Source organism: Pleurodeles waltl, chromosome 6 (assembly GCF_031143425.1).
Source record: "Pleurodeles waltl isolate 20211129_DDA chromosome 6, aPleWal1.hap1.20221129, whole genome shotgun sequence".
Classification (NCBI taxonomy): domain Eukaryota; kingdom Metazoa; phylum Chordata; class Amphibia; order Caudata; family Salamandridae; genus Pleurodeles; species Pleurodeles waltl.
In genome coordinates this window covers 155,221,291-155,241,756 of record NC_090445.1, presented here as the reverse complement: position 1 = coordinate 155,241,756, position 20,466 = coordinate 155,221,291, and the positions used below count along the sequence as shown (strand labels likewise).

The following is a 20,466-nucleotide window of genomic DNA, read 5'->3' as shown; positions in this document are numbered from 1 at the left end:
TTGCCATCAAGGGCTTAGCTTTTATTGGTGTGGCCAGTGCAGTGGCACCTGAGCCCAGAGGTCTGGGGGCACCTACGGACCCTGATCACCTGATCATTGCTGTACTTCACAGTTCAGCAGCAGCGAGGGGTCCCATTTCCTTCCTTGCACTAGAGCCCATGGCATCCTGGCTACGCCATTAGTTAGCATCGATACTGGGGGTATTCACACTGCTTTTCAAAGATCCCCTGGTCTCCTCATCCCTTCCCCACAAGGCAGATGGCAGTAACTCTATCACGATCAGGTGTCCTGACTGATAGTTCTCCTCATCCTTCAGGTATCCTCTTCGTGTGGCTGCCTCTGTCCTGCCTTCTCCCCTGGTTGATTGAATGTACCCACTCTAGGCAAGTTAAAGATGGCACGGCTCTGCCTGTCTCTTTATATGTAACTCAAGTGTTATAGCCCGCTGCAGTGGCAATAACGGTTGCTAAAGTCCCTGAACTAGAGTCATAGGCCTGAGTCGCATGTGACAGACTTTAACAAGTGTGAGGACCTTTAACAAATAGTCCTAGGTTAAAATGATATAAGTCTATTAGGGCATTCTACCCACTGAGAGTAGAGTGGAATGTTATAAATTTAAAAGAAAGAAACTGTAGGCAATTGGGTTACTGGTTGAGGGTGGTGAAACCCTATTCAAGCAGCAACCACAATTCTTGTCAGGATGAAACACAAGTAAACCCTAAATTAACTTGTGCAAAGGGTTCTGATAGCTTGGCACGAAAGCGGTCAAATTTAATATAAAGGCAATGTGCAAAGTGCTTATGCAGTATTTAAAATAATAATAAAATGAAACAGCAACACAAGAAGAACCCCATACCAATATAGAAAAATAGACTATAATGTAATAAATGATTTGACACCAAAACAACAAAATTCCATTCATTACAACAGGAGCTATGCAATTTAAAATATGTAGGTAAAAGTAGTGCTGTGGTTATTTGGTCGCACCAGACCAGGACAAAGTCACAAATTCAGGCCAGCCAAGATGGAACACAGGCCGGATACAGGGACTGACTTAAAACCGCTGAACACAATATCTTAGACCCTGGCTGTGGGATACAATGTGAGGTCCTGCGTCAGAGATGAATTGTGCAGTGGAGGTTCCGATGAAGCAGTTGACGGGGCTTGCCATTTCAGGCCTGCATCATCATTGAGGATGCCATCGCCAAAGGCATGCGATGCGAAGTCCTGCATCAGGGATGCATGCACCGCAGTGTTTCAGAGGAGCTGTGATGCGAAGTCCTGCATTAGGGAAGTGTCATGCAGCAGCAGTTCCAATGAGGAGCTGCAAGGAGATGCACAGAGTACCTTCAAGCCCAGGTCCAGGACTGGGGTGGCAACACTTGGGTGGGCCAGACTCACAGTAGGCCGACTCCAGGCCCCAGGTGCGAGGTGGTTGGAGCCTTTATTGTCCCTCAAGCTCTGATCAGGAGGTCAGCCAACTAGCCCTGGGAGTCACTATGGTGGTTCTAGGTTGAAAATATAGGTCTAGTCCTTCTCTCTCCGGCAGCAGGGCATCAGAGTAGCAGGTCTTCTTACAGCAGAGCAGCACAGCAGTCCTCCCTTTGAGTCTTCCACTGGTCCAGATGTGTACTGAAGAGTTAGATACTTGATGTCAGCTTTGAAGTAGGAGAGCGTCCATAGATTTCACCCCAAGAGGTGCTTGGAATTTCTTTCATCCCTGCCCTGGCCCCACGTGTCTGGGTACCCAATAGACTGTGTGAAACCCTATGTGAGTGCGCAGAGGGAGAGTCTTTGCGCAGCGTCAGGATTGGCCGCAGGGCAGGCTGGGAGCCTGTGCCTTCAGCCTGCCTGCGGAGGAGAGGAGCGGCACCGTGGTGGCGGCGACGACGATCGAGGTAAGTAGGTTTGTTTGTATTATTTTTATTTAATTTTATTCCCCCCTCCCTCTCACGCACCGCCAAGCCCCTTCAGTGCACCGCGAGCCACAACTGATTAGGGGGTAAGCCAATTTCACCATGCTTTAAGGAGGGAGCACAAGCACTTTAGCACTGGTTAGTAGGGGTAAATTCCCCCAATACAAAGCTCTCCCAGTGCTCCTCTTCTCCCATAGCCCCACTCTCACATGTATTTATCTTATTTTATAACATTAGTGTATGTAAATTACATCACCCTCACATAATTCAGTGCTAATGAGTCATACGTGTGTAAATCAGATTATAGAAAATGTTACATAAAACGAGGATTACAAATTGAAGGAGTCACATGTCATTGACACCGATTCTAGTAGGCAGTATATTTTAAGTGTGTTTGGTCAGAAGAAGCACAAACACATGCTTTAAAACATACCGCAATAGATGGGGTTGGCTTTACTAATACAAATGCATTTCTACCCAAATGAACCCTTTTTAGTAGCATCAGGTTAATGGAAGACTGGAGGCAAAACATTATGGCCCTCATTCTGACCTTGGCGGTCTTTTCGCAAGACCGCTGAGTTACCGCCGCGGTGAAGACCGCCGACCGCGGCGGTGTGCCGCTGTGCGCATTCTGACCGCTGGGAGCGTTCCGCCGGAAAACCGCCAGCAGCCACACTGGCGGTCGGCGGGAAAGTGGAGACTGGTCAACCTCCACCGCCACGCCAGCAGAACACCGCCCACAGAATTACGACCCACATTTCTGTGTGGCGGTCTTCTGTTGGCGGTCTTCTGTTGGCGGTCACGTCCCTATGGCTCCCGTCGCCTCCCGGAGGACCAACGCACAAGGTAAGTTGATCGTCCGTGAGGGGAGGGGGTGGGGGGGTGTTGTGTGATGTGGGCGTGCATGGGGGTGTGCGTGTGAGTGTGTAGAGGGGGTGTGTGAGTGCGTGTATGCGGGCGGGGGGTGCTGCTGTGTCTATGGGTAATGTGTGCTGTTCGGCAGGTGCGCATGTCGGCATGTATGTGTGCGGGTATGTGTCCCCGTTGTGTATGTGTGTGTAGGGGGTGTGTATATGTGCATGTTGGGGGTGTGTGCATGTCGGGGTACATGTATGTGCATGTCGGGGTGGGGGTGGGGAGGGGGTTCGTACCACCTCTGGGGGGTGGCAGGGGGGTGGAGGGTGTGGGGGGAGGACTCGGGTGGGTAGTGGGGGGTGGGGGAGACCCCTATCAGTGCCAGGGTAGGAATTCCCTGGCCCCGATAGTGCTTACCGCCATGGTTCGCACGGCGGTTCCCGCCCGCAAGAAACCGCGGCGGTAGGCAGGGTCATAATACCCTTGGCGGTCTTGGGACGACCGCCGGGCCGGAGTGCGCAAACTCCAGCCCCGCGGTCATGACCGCCGCGGCGGTCGGAGTGGAGAAGTAGCGGTCGGTCGCGGCGGGGACCGCCGCGGTCAGAATGCCATTTTTAATACCGCCGGTCTGTTCGCGGTCCGACCGCCGTCTCTCCGCCGACCGCCAGGGTCAGAATGAGGGCCTATGTTCTAACTTATACAATTCAGTTTGCATGCGGCTCTTTGATGGCAGTTCATAGCTCATTGTGCTATATTAGGGCTGAACGTATGAACTGCAAGCAACAGAAGGAGCTCTGTTACAAAAGCAGCAACATACTGAGCAATCCACATAAAATACATTCAGTGATATGTGTGGTACACGTTCTCTTCCGCAGCCATATTAGCCCTCTGCGCTACTATATCATGAATGGAAGCTGCTACTAGATAAGATTCTGATCTCTCTCCAGCAGGAACAATAATCACCAGAGTTATCTTGACATTTTCATTGTTACCTGAAAATTTCTGGGCACCCTAGGAACTCTGCAGCAAGTGCTTTTTAATGCCTCGTTATTAGGTGGGGCTGCAGCAGCCGCACTGCTCTAGAGCTGGCCCTGGCTGCTATCCAGAATCAACTATTGTAATTCTCTCCTGATAGGTCTTCCCAATATTCATCTCACTCCTCTTCAATCAGTCCTACATTTGACAGCATGTTTAGTCTGTGGGGTGAAAAGGAATGACCATGTTTCACTGATACTGTAATCTGTAATAAGTAATCTGGAGGAACTAGAACATCATGCAGTGCTTAATTTGTAAATAAAAACGTGCTGGTGTCCAAAGCACTCCTATTAAGCATGAGGCTGCTGCAATTAAATGTACGAGCATGGAATACTGAGGCAGCGTAACACTAAAGCCATCTTGGGTCTCTTCAATCTGTTTACAGCCACTCCCTGCCCTTTCAGTTCACTCTTGCAGCTTTTTGCTTTTTCCCGTTATGACGCTTTTTCGTGTTTTTCTTACTCCGTTACATATGTGTCTTTTGCTCGCAGTAAATGCTTGAGGCAGAAAAAGAATTACCGGCACTCAAAAATAAGTGCTGATGCCCCCTACCGGCACCCACTGGCTCTAATTAAGCACTGCCATCATGTAATGCTGAAACACTGCTGCTAGAACACCCCACTTTTACAAAGGGACGATTTATATCTCAATGCTTCTCGGGAAGCAGGACCAGAGTCTATAGAGCTCCTTACATCCAAACCTACCCACCTCCACCTCGAAGGTTCTCTTTATATCTGAGATGAAAGCCCTTCTTTTTCATAGACATTTTGGCTAATATCTCCTCCCTAGTTTTTAATGCTCTGGTTTAGTCTCTGCACTGATCGGTGCCTTGAGGCTTACCTTCCTACCTCGATTTCCTTAGACTCCATTGTGTACTTGGCATCAGTCCACATCCTGTTCCTCATTGTTTCTGGCTTATGCAATTTATACCATACTCAAATGTACTTGGCTCATTTAAATGTACCTACATCTTCGGATAATGTGACTTTGTGCGTATGTAATGACCTACTTCTATACACCAATGTTCTTGGCTTATTTATATGTACTAACATCTTCAAATAAAGTTATTTTGTGCCTTAGGTAATAAGCTATCTCCTTTTTATAGTGCACTAGCACTATAAGGGGAATGTCTGCACTGTGTAATAAGGCATACATAAATAACAACTACGTGCATGTATCTTTGTGATATGCTAAAAATGCTTCTGCCGAAGATGTACTTGTAAATGACCAATTATTCATTCTTTCTCCTCTGTGATTCCACTGTGCATAGAAAAGCTCTTCACTATGTAAATGTATAGCGACCAATTCTGCATACATTAACAGTATGAAATTATGCAAGTATGCAAGGATCACGAATCATACTCTGTAGGTAATGTCTGGCATGACTAGATCCTGTTACTTAGAAAATGAACTTGCAATGAGAAGAACAAAAGTTTTCAAAGGCGGAGAAAAAACATAAACTTTAGAAAAAGAATTAACTTTGAGAAATCTTGTAGGCAAAAAACTATGATCTACCTCCAGCTGGCCTGAGCTAGTCTCAACAATGACATTTTGCGAAATAATTACAGTCAGCAAGCTAAAAAGTGGGAGAAAGCGGCTGCAGAACTAGAAAAAGGTGTGCAAAAACACCTAAATAAAAATGTGATATTCGTAAAAAAGGCAAAGAGAAGACACAAATTATTGCACAGTCGAAATCCCCCACTTTCTCTAACAGTGGTGAAGAGATGAAAATCTACAGAGAGAATCAGAATCATGGAAAGTCAGATATGTACTTGTTGGTCTACTTCTATGGCTCCAGTAAATTTGGCAATTTACAGATTGCAAGAATACTTTTAGAATCCGTGATTGTTGCAGTTTCCAAGCAGTTCTGATTTACAAATTCATATAATGCAAAGGCACTTATGCGGGTGTTAATGACATGTGTACATGTACGCACTCATAAATACTTCACAATAGTACCATTGTACTTTAGAACTTTGTCTTTTTCCTCCACCTTGAAAGTATTTTTCGCAGTGGCAAATCCATTTCTTCTAAGCCCTCACCAAGTCTGTGATTGTTCCCTTCCCATTCTCACACTGAACAGATACTTACTCCTAACCTTGATAGGAGTAAATGTCTGACAGCAGCCAGGGTACAAAAGTGACTTGGAAAAGTCGCAAGTTAGTTTGCATTTAACTACTTTTCAGGCCTCCTGGCCCTGGACTTCAACTACCTGGCCCTGCAAACAGGGTTGCTCACACGTAACCTTCCTTGTGAATAAATTGCTTTGTGTGTGTAAATTCCTGTTTCGTGAATTACAATGTAGGTGTGTAATTGAGTCTTTCTCAGACAACACCATTTATATTTTTGCCACAAACATGATTGTCTCTTTGCTTACGCTTCTGTTATTCGTTTTATGTTATTTTGCAGACAGCAACTTCATCCTTGCGAACGCCCAGGTGCACCGCGGCTTCCCTATCGTGTACTGCTCAGATGGCTTTTGCGACCTCACCGGCTTCGGGCGGACGGAAGTCATGCAGAAGAATGGAAGCTGCCGCTTCCTCTACGGGGCGGAAACAAGCGACCCCGTTCTGCAGCACATCGAGAAGGTTCTGGAGGGGAAGCAGGAATACCAGGCCGAACTCTGCTTCTACAAGAAGAGTGGTGAGTTTCTGCTGCTTTGGGTATTCTTGGGTGTGCATTGTGTTGCAGGGTTATCTTCAAACATTTTGCCTCTGACCTCCTTTTTTTGACTGTGTGCTGAATTTCGTTTTTGTTGGCTTTTGGACTCTGGGCAATTTCCCACAGATTGCCTTGAAAGATTTTTTAAGTACAATTTCATGTTGGGAGCAAAAATAGATATGGAGTTTGGGGACTCTGAACTCACAATTTAAAAATACAACTTTTGCTGAAGTTGGTTTAGAATTGTAAGTTTGAAAATGGCACTTTTTGAAAGTCGCCTTTTTCTTGCTTAACCATTTTGTGCCTCTGCCAGTCTGTGGAATATACGTCTGAGTCAGGATGACAGCTGGGCTGTTTGTGAATTTACTCTAGACAGTCACACAAAGGGAGCTGAGGTGTGCCCTGCATTTCCTGCTGGGTCTTCCTGATCTAGAGTGGTTCTTCTAGAGTGGTGGGAGGAGCTGACACTTGTACCTGAATAGGGCTGTGCCTGTCCTCACACAAAGCAGTCTCCAACCCCTTGGAGTGTGTCTGGGGCCAGGGCAGGAAAAGGCAGGGTCTTGTGCACTACAAAGACTTCGCTTTCATATTTGCCTACTTCAAAGACAGAAATGGGGATAAGTACAAATGGGTATAAGTACTGGACCTCTGACACCACATAGGGCCCTTGGAAGTGTGAGCTGGTGACCTAAAGGAGGAAATCCATGCACCGACACGTTGCAGCGGAAAAATCCAGTAAGAAAGCATTGTTGAACTCGAGCTGAACTCAAATTTATTTCAGGAATAAGCTCTTGATCTGGGGCATCAGAGGAAGCATCCACAGTAACCCATGACTGTGAGCTACTAATACATAATTTTGGAAGAGACAGGCACTACAGTGTCAAGATGACACATCACTTGGGAGAGAACCCCTCTCTAGGACAACACAGCAGAAGAGCACTGCATCGCTCCTTTGCCTCGACAGAGATAGAGGAAGGGAATTTGAGGTGTCGATACACAACATCTTGCACAAGAAGGCAGGCGCTTGACTCAGTCCTCTGGAAGGCCTGAAGTCTGCTCTAAATTTTACGGCTGCCTTTGAGGGCCAGGAAGGTGGTTGATGATAGCATCTGCAGGCACGTATATTGGCAAAAGCAAAGAAAGCAGGTTTTGCAAAAGAATGGGGTGTTATTCTGGAGTGGAAAATAGATGTTTATTTTTGGGTGACTAAGGGAACTGCTCTGCAAGCGCACAACTGCACCTATTAGAATACTATGTTATCCTGAAGCACACAGTCATAGCTAATGAATAGCCATTGCTGGAGATTAGAAGTGAAGCTTCATAGTCTTAGGCCCCATTTAAGGTATGGTAAATGGTCAACTGAAATGCTGGGGCAGCAGATAACATAACTCAGCATCTCCGCAGAGGCCAACAATGCATTGGACCTTTTTTACTGAAAATGTATCTCCTTCCTTGACTGGAGCCCTTAGTCAGACACCATGGAGATGTGATGGGCAAGGTGCCATTTTTTCATATTACTAAGACAAACTCCAAGGCAGGTGTTTGTGTTTAGAAAATATAAAACCAATGTCCTTGATGCGCTGGGAGATTTGTTCCAGCACGTGGGGGAACTTGTTTGCTTTTTCCTGCAAGACAGAGAAAAAAGACAGAGAAGGTTTTAGAAACAGGACAGGCTTCCAACGCCTTGTTAACTGGTGGTAGTTGTGTGCAAGGGGTGTTGCCTACAAGAAAACCGGGGGCGGTTCCACATCCCCCAACGTAGCGCGTTCCTGCCTGCAAATGTATGGGAACGCTTAGATGGACAAGGAGGCGAGCAATCAGTTTTTGACTGATGTCCCATTGTCACCCAAATTTAATTAAACTCTTTAATTTGCAAAACATAACTAATGGCAAAAGTGTTAAAGGAAAAAAAGCCACAAAAATAATGACATAAACGTTCTACGTATTATATAATATATGCCTCGTTTACGTTCTACACCACTGACATGTTTAAAAGTAAAATTATATTTCCTAGATATCTAAAAAAGCAGCTTTCCAGGAATTTCCCCTAATTGTCCTTGTCTTGACCTACTTTTGTTGCACACATAAGGATGCATGCTCTCTCAGGTCCCAATGGACTGAGCTAGATGGAAGACAGGAGATGGGGCCGCAGGGAAAACTATGAGGCAAAAAATGAACCATGTGCAGGTAGTTCTGGGCCATTGCATAATCCTGTGCTTCTCTCATCTTATTCCTCCAGGGGCCCCTTTCTGGTGTCTGCTTGACATTGTTCCAATCAAAAACGAGAAAGGCGAGGTCGTCCTCTTCCTCTTCTCATTTAAGGACATCACCGAGAGCCGGGCCAAGAGCCACCTGATCGACCGCAAAGAAGGTAACAAAGAGACACATGCTTTACTACTGGGGATATTGAAACGAGTGGGTCCTTTTGCAATGTGTTACTCGGTCTCCCAGTGGCACCATCTGATCCGTCAGGAAGTGGAGACAATGCAAGTGGCCTGTTTGTTGGGAGTTAGCTTGTGGGGTTAGTGCCAAAGGCAGATCAAACTGCGTCAAGCAAAACAATGATGTCACGGTTTTACTCCAACTAGCAGAGAAGCGGCGTCTTTAGACACACGTAAGCCACAGCGGTAGCAGCAGTGACATCAAATAGTGCTTGATCAGAGGTGACTTCACAGGAACTTACATCACCTCAACTTTGACCCCAGTGATGTGGTCAGCATTCACTAGCACTTAAACCTATGCTAAGTTAACAACTTGTATGTATGACCGAGCCGCGGATTTGTCTAGGAAATCGTACATATTAAGCAAATAATACACGAGCAAAGATTAGGTCGGTGGGTACCTGACGTGTCATGCTCGACGGTATTGAAAGTATGAGGGAATGACGGTAAAAAAAGCAAACAGTACACACATATTATGATACATAAATTCTATTTTGCCTATTACAAATTTGGTGGGTAGGATTGAAGAGATTTTGATAAGAGGGCGGTAGATGGGAGATTGAATGAAAAGGTGAGCCGTGGATTTCCAATATTACATTTAGCAAATTAGGCCAGAGGTGACAGCCGGGCAGATGAATTTTTATAGCTATTTTTAGGCAGGTAGGAGGCTACAGCCTGAGGTCGAGAGGGGCGGCAATGTAATGGAACTGGGGAGCGGTAGAGAGCTTCAGAAAACTATGGGGGTATGAATGTTTGTTTATCTGCTTAAACAACAAGATGAGGAATATGTTTTAAGCTCTAGTGCTTGAAGAAAGGTGACTGGTCTCAGTGGAAGACAATGAGCTGCTGTCTAAGAGGAAGGCAGATCACACATACTGCAGAGTTGACAACCTTGTTGATGGGACAGAATGCTGATTTGGTGGGTCCATGACTAAGCTCATAAAATAGCCCAATTTGCTGAAGACAGATATGCTCATGAGGGACTTGGCTGTGTACAATGGCAGGCATGGGATGATTTGTACATATTATTAGTTGCTTTCTAGTTGCAGTGGCCATTTTGGAGATGGATGAATGAATGTCAAATAGGACGTAAAAGAGTTCTGCAGATGAGGGAAGAGCAAAGACAACAGAAGGTCAAAACCATCATGGATTCAAGGCTGATGGGGATGTGTTAAACTGAGCAGAAAATAGGATATTTATGTTTTGAAGAGTAATGTTCGAGGTGAAGAAGAGAATAGTCAATAGGCATAAGATAGTTGAAGAATTCCCTCTTGCTTCCCCATCTCCTGGCTCTTTACACTGAGGTGGCGGAATGCAGTTTGTTCCCATCTGAAATGAATGTAGCCACCATTGTTGTAATACCTAAGGCAGACCAACCAATGGAGAGGTGCTCCTCATATAGGACTATCTCCCTTATAAATGACGATATTAAGTTGTTTGCTAAGATGCTGGGGACTCAGTTGAACCAGGCCCTACCCCATTTGGTCCACCCAGATCAATCTGGGTTTATGCTGAATAGGAGTACCCACCATTGCATTCGCAGAGTAAAACTCACCCGCTCTGCGGTGCACAACTTAACAGTCCAGCTGCCTTAATCATAGCTGACTTTAAAAAGGCCTTTGATACAGCTTCATGGGCCTTTTTGGAGGCAGTGCTAAAACAGGCGAGCTATGAGCCCCTCTTCTGTGAACTTGTTGGCATCTTAGACACTACTCAAGCCCAGGTTAATGAGGTACTGTCCTCGCCTTTCCCCATCTGTTGAGGCACCAGACAGGTTTGTCCACTGTGTCCTTTACCCTTTCCTCTGGCAATTGAACCTGTTTGCAGGGATGGTCCTGGAAGGGGTCTCATAAGAGCACATAGCTCTCTGTGCAGTTGATGTCTTATTGATTCTTGGAGATCCTCAGTCATCGGGCCCACAATGCCTTGAGATCCTTCACCTCAATCAGTCAATCAATCAATCAATCATATGTTTTAAAGCGCACTGCTCACCCATAGGGTCTCAAGGCCCTGGAGGGGTGTGTCCTCAGAGTGTCACGACTCACGTGCTGCTTGCGCCTGGAATCCGCAGATCGAGTGGCGTGGGTCTTAAGTGTTCGGCTTTGGCCCAGAAAGGGGCGACTCTTTCTGGTAGCCACGGTGCTGTAGGCAATGGAAACGCCAAGAACAGACCGTGCCCTTCAGAAATAGCGCCAGAGGGAAAAAAAACCTTTAAAAAGGGGAAAAAACCTCCAAACAGAATGATTTCTGAAAACAAGAACAAAAGAACAGGAATCAAAAGAAACAAAATTCAGGTAACACAGAATTGACGAAATCCAGAACCGAAAGGCAAGGAATCAGGAGCGAAGACACTATCCGAACAGAAAGTGTTGCAGCGCAAATAAAAGAAGAAAACACATCCCTTAAATACCAAAAAACAGGAAGTGACCAACAGGAAGTAAAAGGACACCATCTTAGATAGGGAAAAGTACATAGAACAGAATAGAGTAGGAACCATAGAGAATAGGGAACAAGGAATGCTGGGAAGAAAAAGGTAACATGGGAAGGGGGAAAAGACATAAAGGAAGGTACAACAAAAAGACCCAAGAAAAGGAGAAAAGAAAAAAGAAGGAACAAGAACAGGTAAGAGGGGTCAGGAGTAACAAGAAATGCGGAGTGGAAAAGCAGAGCGAGGCCCCATGCCAATTCTGGGGCCTCGTAATGTGCAGGAAAGGCTAGGGGGGTTGCCGCGTCTTGAAAACGTGCTGTGTGGCCCGAGCCGAACACTCGGCTCGCGCTGCACCACGCGGCGCGACACAGAGCTCAGTTGAAGAGCCAGGTCTTGAGGTCTTTCCTAAACTGAGGCAGCAATGGCGACTGTCTAAGAAGAAGGGGTAAGATGTTCCAACCTTTTGCTGCCAGGTATGTGAAAGATATTCCTTCAACGTCTTTGGGGAGACCTCTGGACTACAAGTCAAATGACCAAGTCCCAGTTAGTACCAATTACAGGAGAAACAAGTGGACACTGTTGGTGCCCCATAATCCCAATATGCCATATCTCCTTCAAGTATTGAGGAATTTATATTTCCCGCCTCTCGGAACTGGACCCTTAGTTTTCAAACCCTTCAGGCTGGTTTGACTAGGGACTTGCAGAGGTGGAGTTACCTAAGCTCATTGGGGCCGACAGCTCTGCTTAAAATTATGTGTCTTCCTCACTTCCTGTATGTCTTTGAAAACTTCCCACACCTGATTCCTCGAAGGTGGTTTCAGATGATGAAATTAAGGATCACCTAATTTTTCTGGGCCGTGGTTCGCCATTGAGTGGCCTTTCTTAACGCTAGGCACTCTCAGTAGGATGGAGGCATGGGAATGATGGACCTCTATGGCTACTACCTCGCCACACAGGTTGCAACGATAAATGGGTGGTTTAACGGGGGATGGAATGATCCCGCCTACCGGCAGAGGTGGGAGGTTTGGGTGGGAGATCTGGATGAGGATGACTGGAGCCAGGCGTGAGTGGCCCTAGGGAACTGGCCATACCCTCGCATCTTTGCTTAAATATCTACATATGACTTACTTGACCCTACCAGACTATGACAAACTGGCCAGGACCCCCAGGTTGCTGTGCTTGATGCTCCCTAATTGGAGCACACTTTTTCCTCCACATGACCTGTCTGGCTTGGACCCCCCTTCTGAGACAAATTAGGGCATGAACTCTCTATGTTCATAGACCACCTTATAGACCTTACCCTCAGGATTGCCTTGCGTGCCTGCTGGAAGAGGTTGGAGGTCTGAAGTTGGAGAGGGCATTCTTTGGAGTGGCTCCCCTAGTGGCCAAGAGAGACATAGCCCACAACTGAAATTCACTGGAACCCTTTCACTGATGATGTGGCTGAGGGTTGTCGATTGGTGTGCTCGCCAGGCACAACCAATTTATGAGGAAAGAGGGTGCCCCCAGAAGCTTGACATGATTTGGGGCAAGTGTTGGACGTATCATGAACTAGACATCGGAGCTTAATAATACTGCGTTTGCACTGATTGTGTGTTTAATGCTGGGTGGTGTGGTTTTGTTCTACTGTTGAGAATTAGTAAACATTTGGTTATCAAAAAAAGATAGTTGAAGAACCTTATAAGGAAGGAAAAGAATATAAGACTTGGGTGTTATCAGTATAGATGTGATAAGAATAACCACATGTTTAAAGAATGTCACACTCATTGCTGTGACTTTTCCACCCTACACCACAGGAATATGCATGTGAGCTTAGAACTCATAAACAAACAAACTTGAATTGAACCCGAGAGCTTTTTCCTATTTTCAGCACTCCTTTGCTATCGAAGTTTAGTTTCTCTTTACAAGCAAACAGTCTTTGATAACTCAGTATTGAATTTTATTGGATATTTATTTTAATTTAGAAAGTCACCAGAATTTAACAATCTCTGTGTAACTATTTCCATGATTTGACTTACATGTACTTTGTGAGTATATCAATATAGAGTGCTACTTCTTTTAAAAAGGAAGGGAACAAGCTGATGGTGGTGCTGTCGATACTGAGATATTTAAAAGGTAGAGTGGCTGCCTCTATCGAAGACAGTTGTTTCAAGTGGATATGTACGCTTGAATAGCAGGTATTATGGACAGAAGTGACACTTTAGAGACATAACAGAATAGTTTTGATAAGTGTGAGTAGCACCAAAGCCAAAATGCAGAGGCTCGAATAGCTTGTGAGTGGCCAAGGAACGAGCCTGCCTGCTAAAGGGCTGGCACTACAGGGATCTGGAGAAGAAAAGCAACGGAGGGACAAGATAATGTTTGGAAAGAGAGGAGGAGTCTATTGTTGTGTTTTTCAGTAAAAGTATCAAACTGAGTAATAAAAGACAACTAATGGCAGCTTTTAGATGGAAATAAACCAAAAGAAATAAATGTTAATGCAAAAATATCTGTAAGGAAAGCTCACTGGTGAGCAGGGGTGGCTCCTCCACAATCACGGAGAAGTGTCGCCCCCTGGCCAAGAGCCAGGAGATGAAAAATGAAACAATATTTCCACCATCATTTTATTTTTGATCTGCTGGCTCAGTCACCAGTGCAGGGTGCGGCGGGGATGGGCCATGGGAGGAGGAAGGAGGGGAGAGTGCACCTAAGTGCACATGTGTGTTTGGCCGGCTGTCTTAGGCCGTCCAAACGAGCATGCACACTTAGGTTTCTCCAGCCCGGCTGTGTTGAACAGCTGGGCTGGATAAACTGCACAGCCCCTAGGGCTGTGTCTAAGCGACGGTCCGAGCCACTCAGACCAATCATGGTGCTGCTTTCATGCTATCTTTAGCATGAAAATAGCACCAGGATTGCTGGGGAGCCTGTGCTGATGTCCCAGTGAATGTTGTGACACCACAAGAAGAGGAGCGGTGAGCGAGGTGGCAGAAGACGGCAGTGGGGGAAGATAAGTGTCTTAAAAAAATATATATATATATGTTCTTTCCCTCGTCCCCTTTGTCCGCCCCTGACCGCCCTCATTGGGATTTGCGGCAGCCGCCGTTGCTGGTGAGGGAGAAAGGGAGGAGCATGACTGTATCGGGACAGGCTAAGGACATTGAAGGAGCACTGGGGTGCTGGGTAAGGAACGAACAAGGAGCCTTCAGGGAAGAGGCAGAGAGATCAGACATTAAGGGGAGCATGGCTTGACCTTCAGGAAAGTAGATTCAAGCGGGGGGCGGACACAGACTATATCTGCAGAAAGGGCGCTCAGGAGAGAAAAACAGTGAGAGAGAAGCTAGTTTTGAGAGTACATGGTATGGTGAAAAAAAGAGAAAACAAGGAAAAGGCACACAGCATTTCCAAGTTGAAAGGTCAAGTTGGTGTAGAGGCATTCACCACCACCCTGCTTAAAAAAACAGGGTCAGTAAGAGAGATTGAACTCAATCCCTTCATGTTCAGCCGCTTCCACAAAGGCACACATTACAATCGGAGAGACTATAACCTGCAGGCTTTAAAAGAGACACTGAATATTCTATAAATAAACATGATCTCTTCTTGGGGCTTTGAAGTGACCGATTATTAATTACTAATGCATGGGGGAAAGGGAACCACAGAGGGAAAGTGGCACTGAGGGGTTTTATGAAACAGAGTACAAATTTGATAATGTAGCCGATGGAGGTCCTAGGGTTGTGTCAGTATGAACGCTGGTGTCCTGGTGGCTGCCTCGCAGGACAGCACATACAGTGACTGAGGTAGAACTTGGCTGGTTAGGATCACCCTTGCTAGAGCATTTTCATCCTTCACAGGAGTCAGTGCTCATCGAGGTCAATGGATCTTTGGAACCAGCAAAAGGGTGTGTTAGCACCAACCAAAAAATTTCAATACAAACCATTTAATTTACATTTTATGACCCGTGTGATCAGTCAAGGAAAACTCCAGTCAGGAATAAGGATAAGGGGATTTATTTCAAACTTAAACTCAAAGTCATGTAGACATTTCTTGAGACAAAGTTATAAAGATACAGTATCACCCATGGTTGACTAAGGCGACGAAACAGGTTAAGGCGAACTAACATTAGGAGATCTAGACACTCTACAAAGATCATACAGAACACCAATGAGAGAATCTGGTGAACAGAAAACAAGCACTGCTCACGTCTAATTAACATTAAGGCAATTTAAATCATGAAAGTTAAGTTCGGCTGGGCACAGGGAAACACCACAATTTAGCCAATCAGGGAAAACGTGTGGAATGAAATACATGCAGGCAAAAGACAAAAAGCGCAAACAGGGACAAAGGGAATTTGTAAAGAAAATCCTGAACATCGAGATACTAAGGTGGACAAAAAGTAGGTAAAAAGGGAAAGCGTCAGAATATCAGAAGCTCAGTCATGAGTCTTCTGTGAGGGCTAGGGAGAAACCTCTAAATGTCAGCAGGGCATTTAAAAGGGTCAGAAAGGAAGATACCTCTCCAAGGGGCTCAGCATACCAAGAAAAATGACAAAGAAGATTCTGTCATCTGCTTAGGGGAATCTGTGTAAGGACCAGTGGGGTATCAGTATTTTAAAGTTCATAAGGCAATCTGATTATTCAGGGCAACAGTTCATTTGACGTTGAAGGGACATCATGCAGTAGCAATCGATCATATTACTCCAACTCGAAACAATTCCATGTTTTCCCAAGTCTGTCATTAGAACAGCATCCATCCCTGTAGCTCCACATGAGATTGAAACAAACGTTTAAATTACTAGTCCACAGTCCAGGATGTTCTACATCCAAGGTCAAATGCTACAACTCTCTATGTGTAAAACCACAGACATCTATTACCAACCTAGTCTTCTTATGGGAACAAAGTCTGAAAGAAAGATGCATGTTAACTAGATGACATTAACTTTTCTGCACAGGCACGGAGTACAGGGCCTAGCAGGCCTCACTTAGGCTAATGGGAGTGATTTAAAACAGCACATTAACACATTTAAATAAGACACATTTATAATGCAAACTGTAAATTCAGCATTAAAAATTCTTCATTAATATTCATGTTACTGTAACTTCAAATGAAATAACTCTATTAAAATATTTCAGTCAATATAATGCAGAACTGCATTTCTCTATTTTTGCACACATATTTAAAACACTATTGATTAGTAATTCAATATTTTTTCAATAGAGACTGTTAGTTTAGAGTCTAAAATATAACATAACATCAGTTTAATCCTACAAACAACCTTCAATACCACCTATGTCAAAGTCTGTAGTCACTTTACAAGCAAACTATTAGTCCTTTGGTTAACATAATGCATAAACTGTCACGTATAGATGATCACTCTGACATGAGGGGCAGTACTAAGATTTCAGCTTCATCACCGCTTTTCATCCTATTATTGTTTTTTTCTAATTTCATTTCAGTCAATTGGACCTAATCTGGAGCCCTGTTTATCCCACGAGTATGGTGGGTCCCTCCCTCTTGACGAGCAGCCTGGTCGTCCTTCTGGACGAGCTGCAGCCCATAAATATGGCATGCCATAGAAGAGAGAGTCAGTGCCCGACACTGACGCAGAAACATAAAAAAAGCCAGGCCAGCCAAGTGTACACAGAGGCCACATGATGGCTCAGTATATAGTAGCAGTTCTGAACCTTTTGACCTTGTGGACCCAATCATTACTGGAACCTGGGACAACCTCACCCCCACCCCATGAGCCATTATTAGAAGCCGGGGACCCCCAACCTATGCACCTTCTATGATTAGAACCTCAAAATAATACACAAAAATACAGAAACAAGCATACACCAAACAAATTCTCAAGTATTTAAATATTTTATTTAACTCACAATTAAGTATAGAAAAGTTTTCAAATGCTTCTTTATTTGTATATACTTTATTAATTTAACTGTACTCATTTTAATATTGCTTAATTTTGTCAAACAGTGGCAGTGGTGGTCCTCGGTCCACAGGTCTAGAGCACTGCTGCAGAGTGACAGGCCTCCTCTGATTGGAGGCCTTCTCTGAAGGTGCACCCATTGTGGACCCGGGTTTTTGAGGGGCAGAGAGAGCTGACAATCAGCAGGCCACAGGAGAGCAGAGGAGGAGTGACACATGCAGCCTCATGGACATGCCCAAATTACCTAAGTCTACTAATGCCCAGGGAGCAAACAATTCACTAGCTCATACTCAGACTGACTGCATGGATGGAAATGCTTCCCCTTTCTCGCTCCTTCCCATCACTGCCTGTTTTGAGACCTGGTTGGGGGGCTGACCACAGCACCCCAAAAGACGACCTCCACATTTGTTGAGCTATAACTGAACATTTCAGGGGCTGCTAGGTCACAACAGTGGATTATTCTATCATTGTCTGCACTCCTGGTGAGGAGCACTGATGTGAACCCAGGGGAACAGACTGGAGTTATCTGATGGGATTACCCTGTCTGAAGAAGACCTGTATAGTGCAATGAACCTTGAGGGATGTGGGAGTGTAGTGACACCCTACATCAGCCCTTATGTGAACCAACCGCTGGACTGGGACCGCTCTGGAGGACAGCGTCCCAGACTTGCTGAACCTGAGACTACCTCTGTTGGTGTGATGCTGCCCTGTGAATCTTCTTGGCTGGTAGGGTGCAGGTCAGGAGGTGGACAGTGCATGGTTTGAGCCTCCCTCTGTCTCACAGAGACCACTCATGCTCTGACTTAACATGGCAGCCAGAAAGTCCAACTGGGAAAGCTCCTTTAAGGAGCTTCCCCAAAAGGGGACTCAAGCAATTGGGCACTTCCACGGAAAGCAGGGAAATGGGGACCCACTTGACCCTCAGGATGCGTACTATTAGTAAGATGAAATGGTCACAAAAACGTTTATGAAGCAATTCCTCCAGGAAATCAAGGCAGAAATAGGCACTGTATCGGCTGACCTGAAACAGTCCCTGTCAGAGGTCCAGAAAAACGAAGACGATATAGGTAATAGGGTCATTGCACTGGAGAACACCAAGGATGAACGAACCACTGACCTTGGGGAGTACAGAGCTCATCCGATCATTCTGAATGACCAGCTGGGCATCTTACAGGATAAACAGGAGAATTTGGGAAACTGTTTGTGACACTGCAACCTCTGAATCCGAGGACTGCCTACTAAGACAAGGTAAGCGACATAAAGACCTACTTCCAGAGTCTAAAGGGGTCTGCAGGGGGCCCCACCTGAATTGACAAAGCACATTAAAAAGTGGTGGGAGAACTGAATCCCTAGACCCTGCAAGGCATATTGATATGGCTTCACTCCTTGGCAGAAAATGAGAAGATACTGCAGACAACAAAATTTGGGGGTACAATCTCCTTCAGTGGGACTGAGCTCAATATCTAACAAGATATATCAATAATCATCCTTCAAAAAAAGAATAGATTTCAAGATGATAACCAACATTCCAAAGAATAATGGGATCATATACAATGATGTCACCCCTTTTGCATTTTCTTCAACTAAGATGATCATGCTTGTGCTCCGAAGCCCCTGTTGGTCGCCAGTGCCACCTTGTGCATGACGCTGTCAGACAAAGCTGGAGAACACAATCTCCCAACAGAATCCCCGTGACCTAAAAACCAAGAATCGTGGCAAGTTCCTCTGCAATGCTCCTTGTGGGCCCCGAAGAGAGACATGTTCATGGAGGAATGAAGGGCAGCACCCTCTTCAAATGCCCGGCATGCAACCACTCCCTTGCTGGAGGAGCCGAGGCCCGGGGATGGAGGTGATCCAGCACCTTGATTGTCTGGGTCCGGTGCAGACAGAGGGAGGAAGGTTAGGCGTGAGGCGCGAGTCACCACCTCAGACAAGCATTAACTATTAGCTGGTATATACTCGGGGAGGGGGAAAGATTATTTTCTTCAGACAGACACATACCAGATGTTTATCTCTCTGGAACAACTTCCAGTTGTTTGGTCCATTTTTCTTCTAGCTCTTGATGGGTGGGGGGGTCACACTTTGCAGCTTGTTTGCTGTTGTGGGATGAAGAAGTTATGGTTTTGCAATGTTAGGGGCAACTATAGGAGAGGGGACCAACCACATCCAGACACATGGCCCCAACAGTGGACATCATTGTTCTACAGCAAAACATAGGTAGCAACCCTACCAATCAAAATCTTGGTGATGTCCTGCTTAATGATTACATCTTATAATGTTAGAGGCCTAAAACAACTTCACAAAATGACAAAGTACTATTCATGTACTGAAATTCTAATATATAGATGCAAGCCTTTTCACAGAAACCCACGTATTCAAACTGATCAGGCCTGCTTTGGGTTCCAACTTTTCCTGCATAATTTCTCATCTTCTGGGAAGAAAACTGCAGTAGTGGATATCCTTATACAGAATAGTTGTGCCTTCAATGTGCAGGACTATCAAAGGGATTAGAAGTGTCAACAGACAGTAGTGAAGGGGACCTACAGATGGAATTCTCTTACAAGTGCCTCACTATACTCCCCAAAATCCAAGAGCAATTCCTACTACACACACTGAGGAATAGTCAGAAGGTACTATAGTAGTGGAAGGTGATCTGAACATGGTCATAAATGGGAAAGAGGGCGAACGGCACAATATGTTTGGGGAAACAATAGCAATCTTTGCAGTTGGCAAATACTAACTTTGAGACATGGGCTCAGTGGATAGTTGGAGACACATTTTGGGAGCAGAATAGCGCCGCTACTGAGCTGCCCACAAAAGCTATGCCAGTATAGATCATATCTTCTTGGATAAGAGCCTACTCCAAGAGGTCCAACACATGACCAAGGAACATATGAGCCTGTTGGACCATGGAAGACCAGGGTTAGTGGCAGACATGACTGTACATCAAGGGGAGCAGCAGACAGGGCTGCCCTCTTTCACCACTCCTAATTACTTTTACTATAGAGCACTTGGAACAAAGAATTATACCCAACACAACATTTAAAGGGGTTAGACTGGCAAGTGATGAATTCAAGATCACCATGTTTGCAGATGATATCCTAGTCTCCTTGGTATACCCCATTGCCATCCCTTATGTCTAAGCTGGTGGAGTACCAAAATGTGTTGGAGTTTAAAATAAACTCTAACAAATTTGAGGCCCCCAATGGCTATACCCTGAAGATAGTC

At 45.3% G+C, this 20,466-nt stretch overlaps 1 protein-coding gene across 1 annotated transcript in view; it reads left to right on the top strand.

Moving 5' to 3' along the window:
- Positions 1 to 20,466, top strand: part of KCNH4 (potassium voltage-gated channel subfamily H member 4) — a 541,864-nt gene that overhangs the window by 325,416 nt on the left and 195,982 nt on the right. Inside the window, exons 2-3 of the mRNA XM_069237683.1 lie at positions 6,216 to 6,449; positions 8,707 to 8,838. Coding sequence (XP_069093784.1) covers positions 6,216 to 6,449; positions 8,707 to 8,838 — 366 coding nt within the window. The remainder of the gene's footprint in view (positions 1 to 6,215; positions 6,450 to 8,706; positions 8,839 to 20,466) is intronic.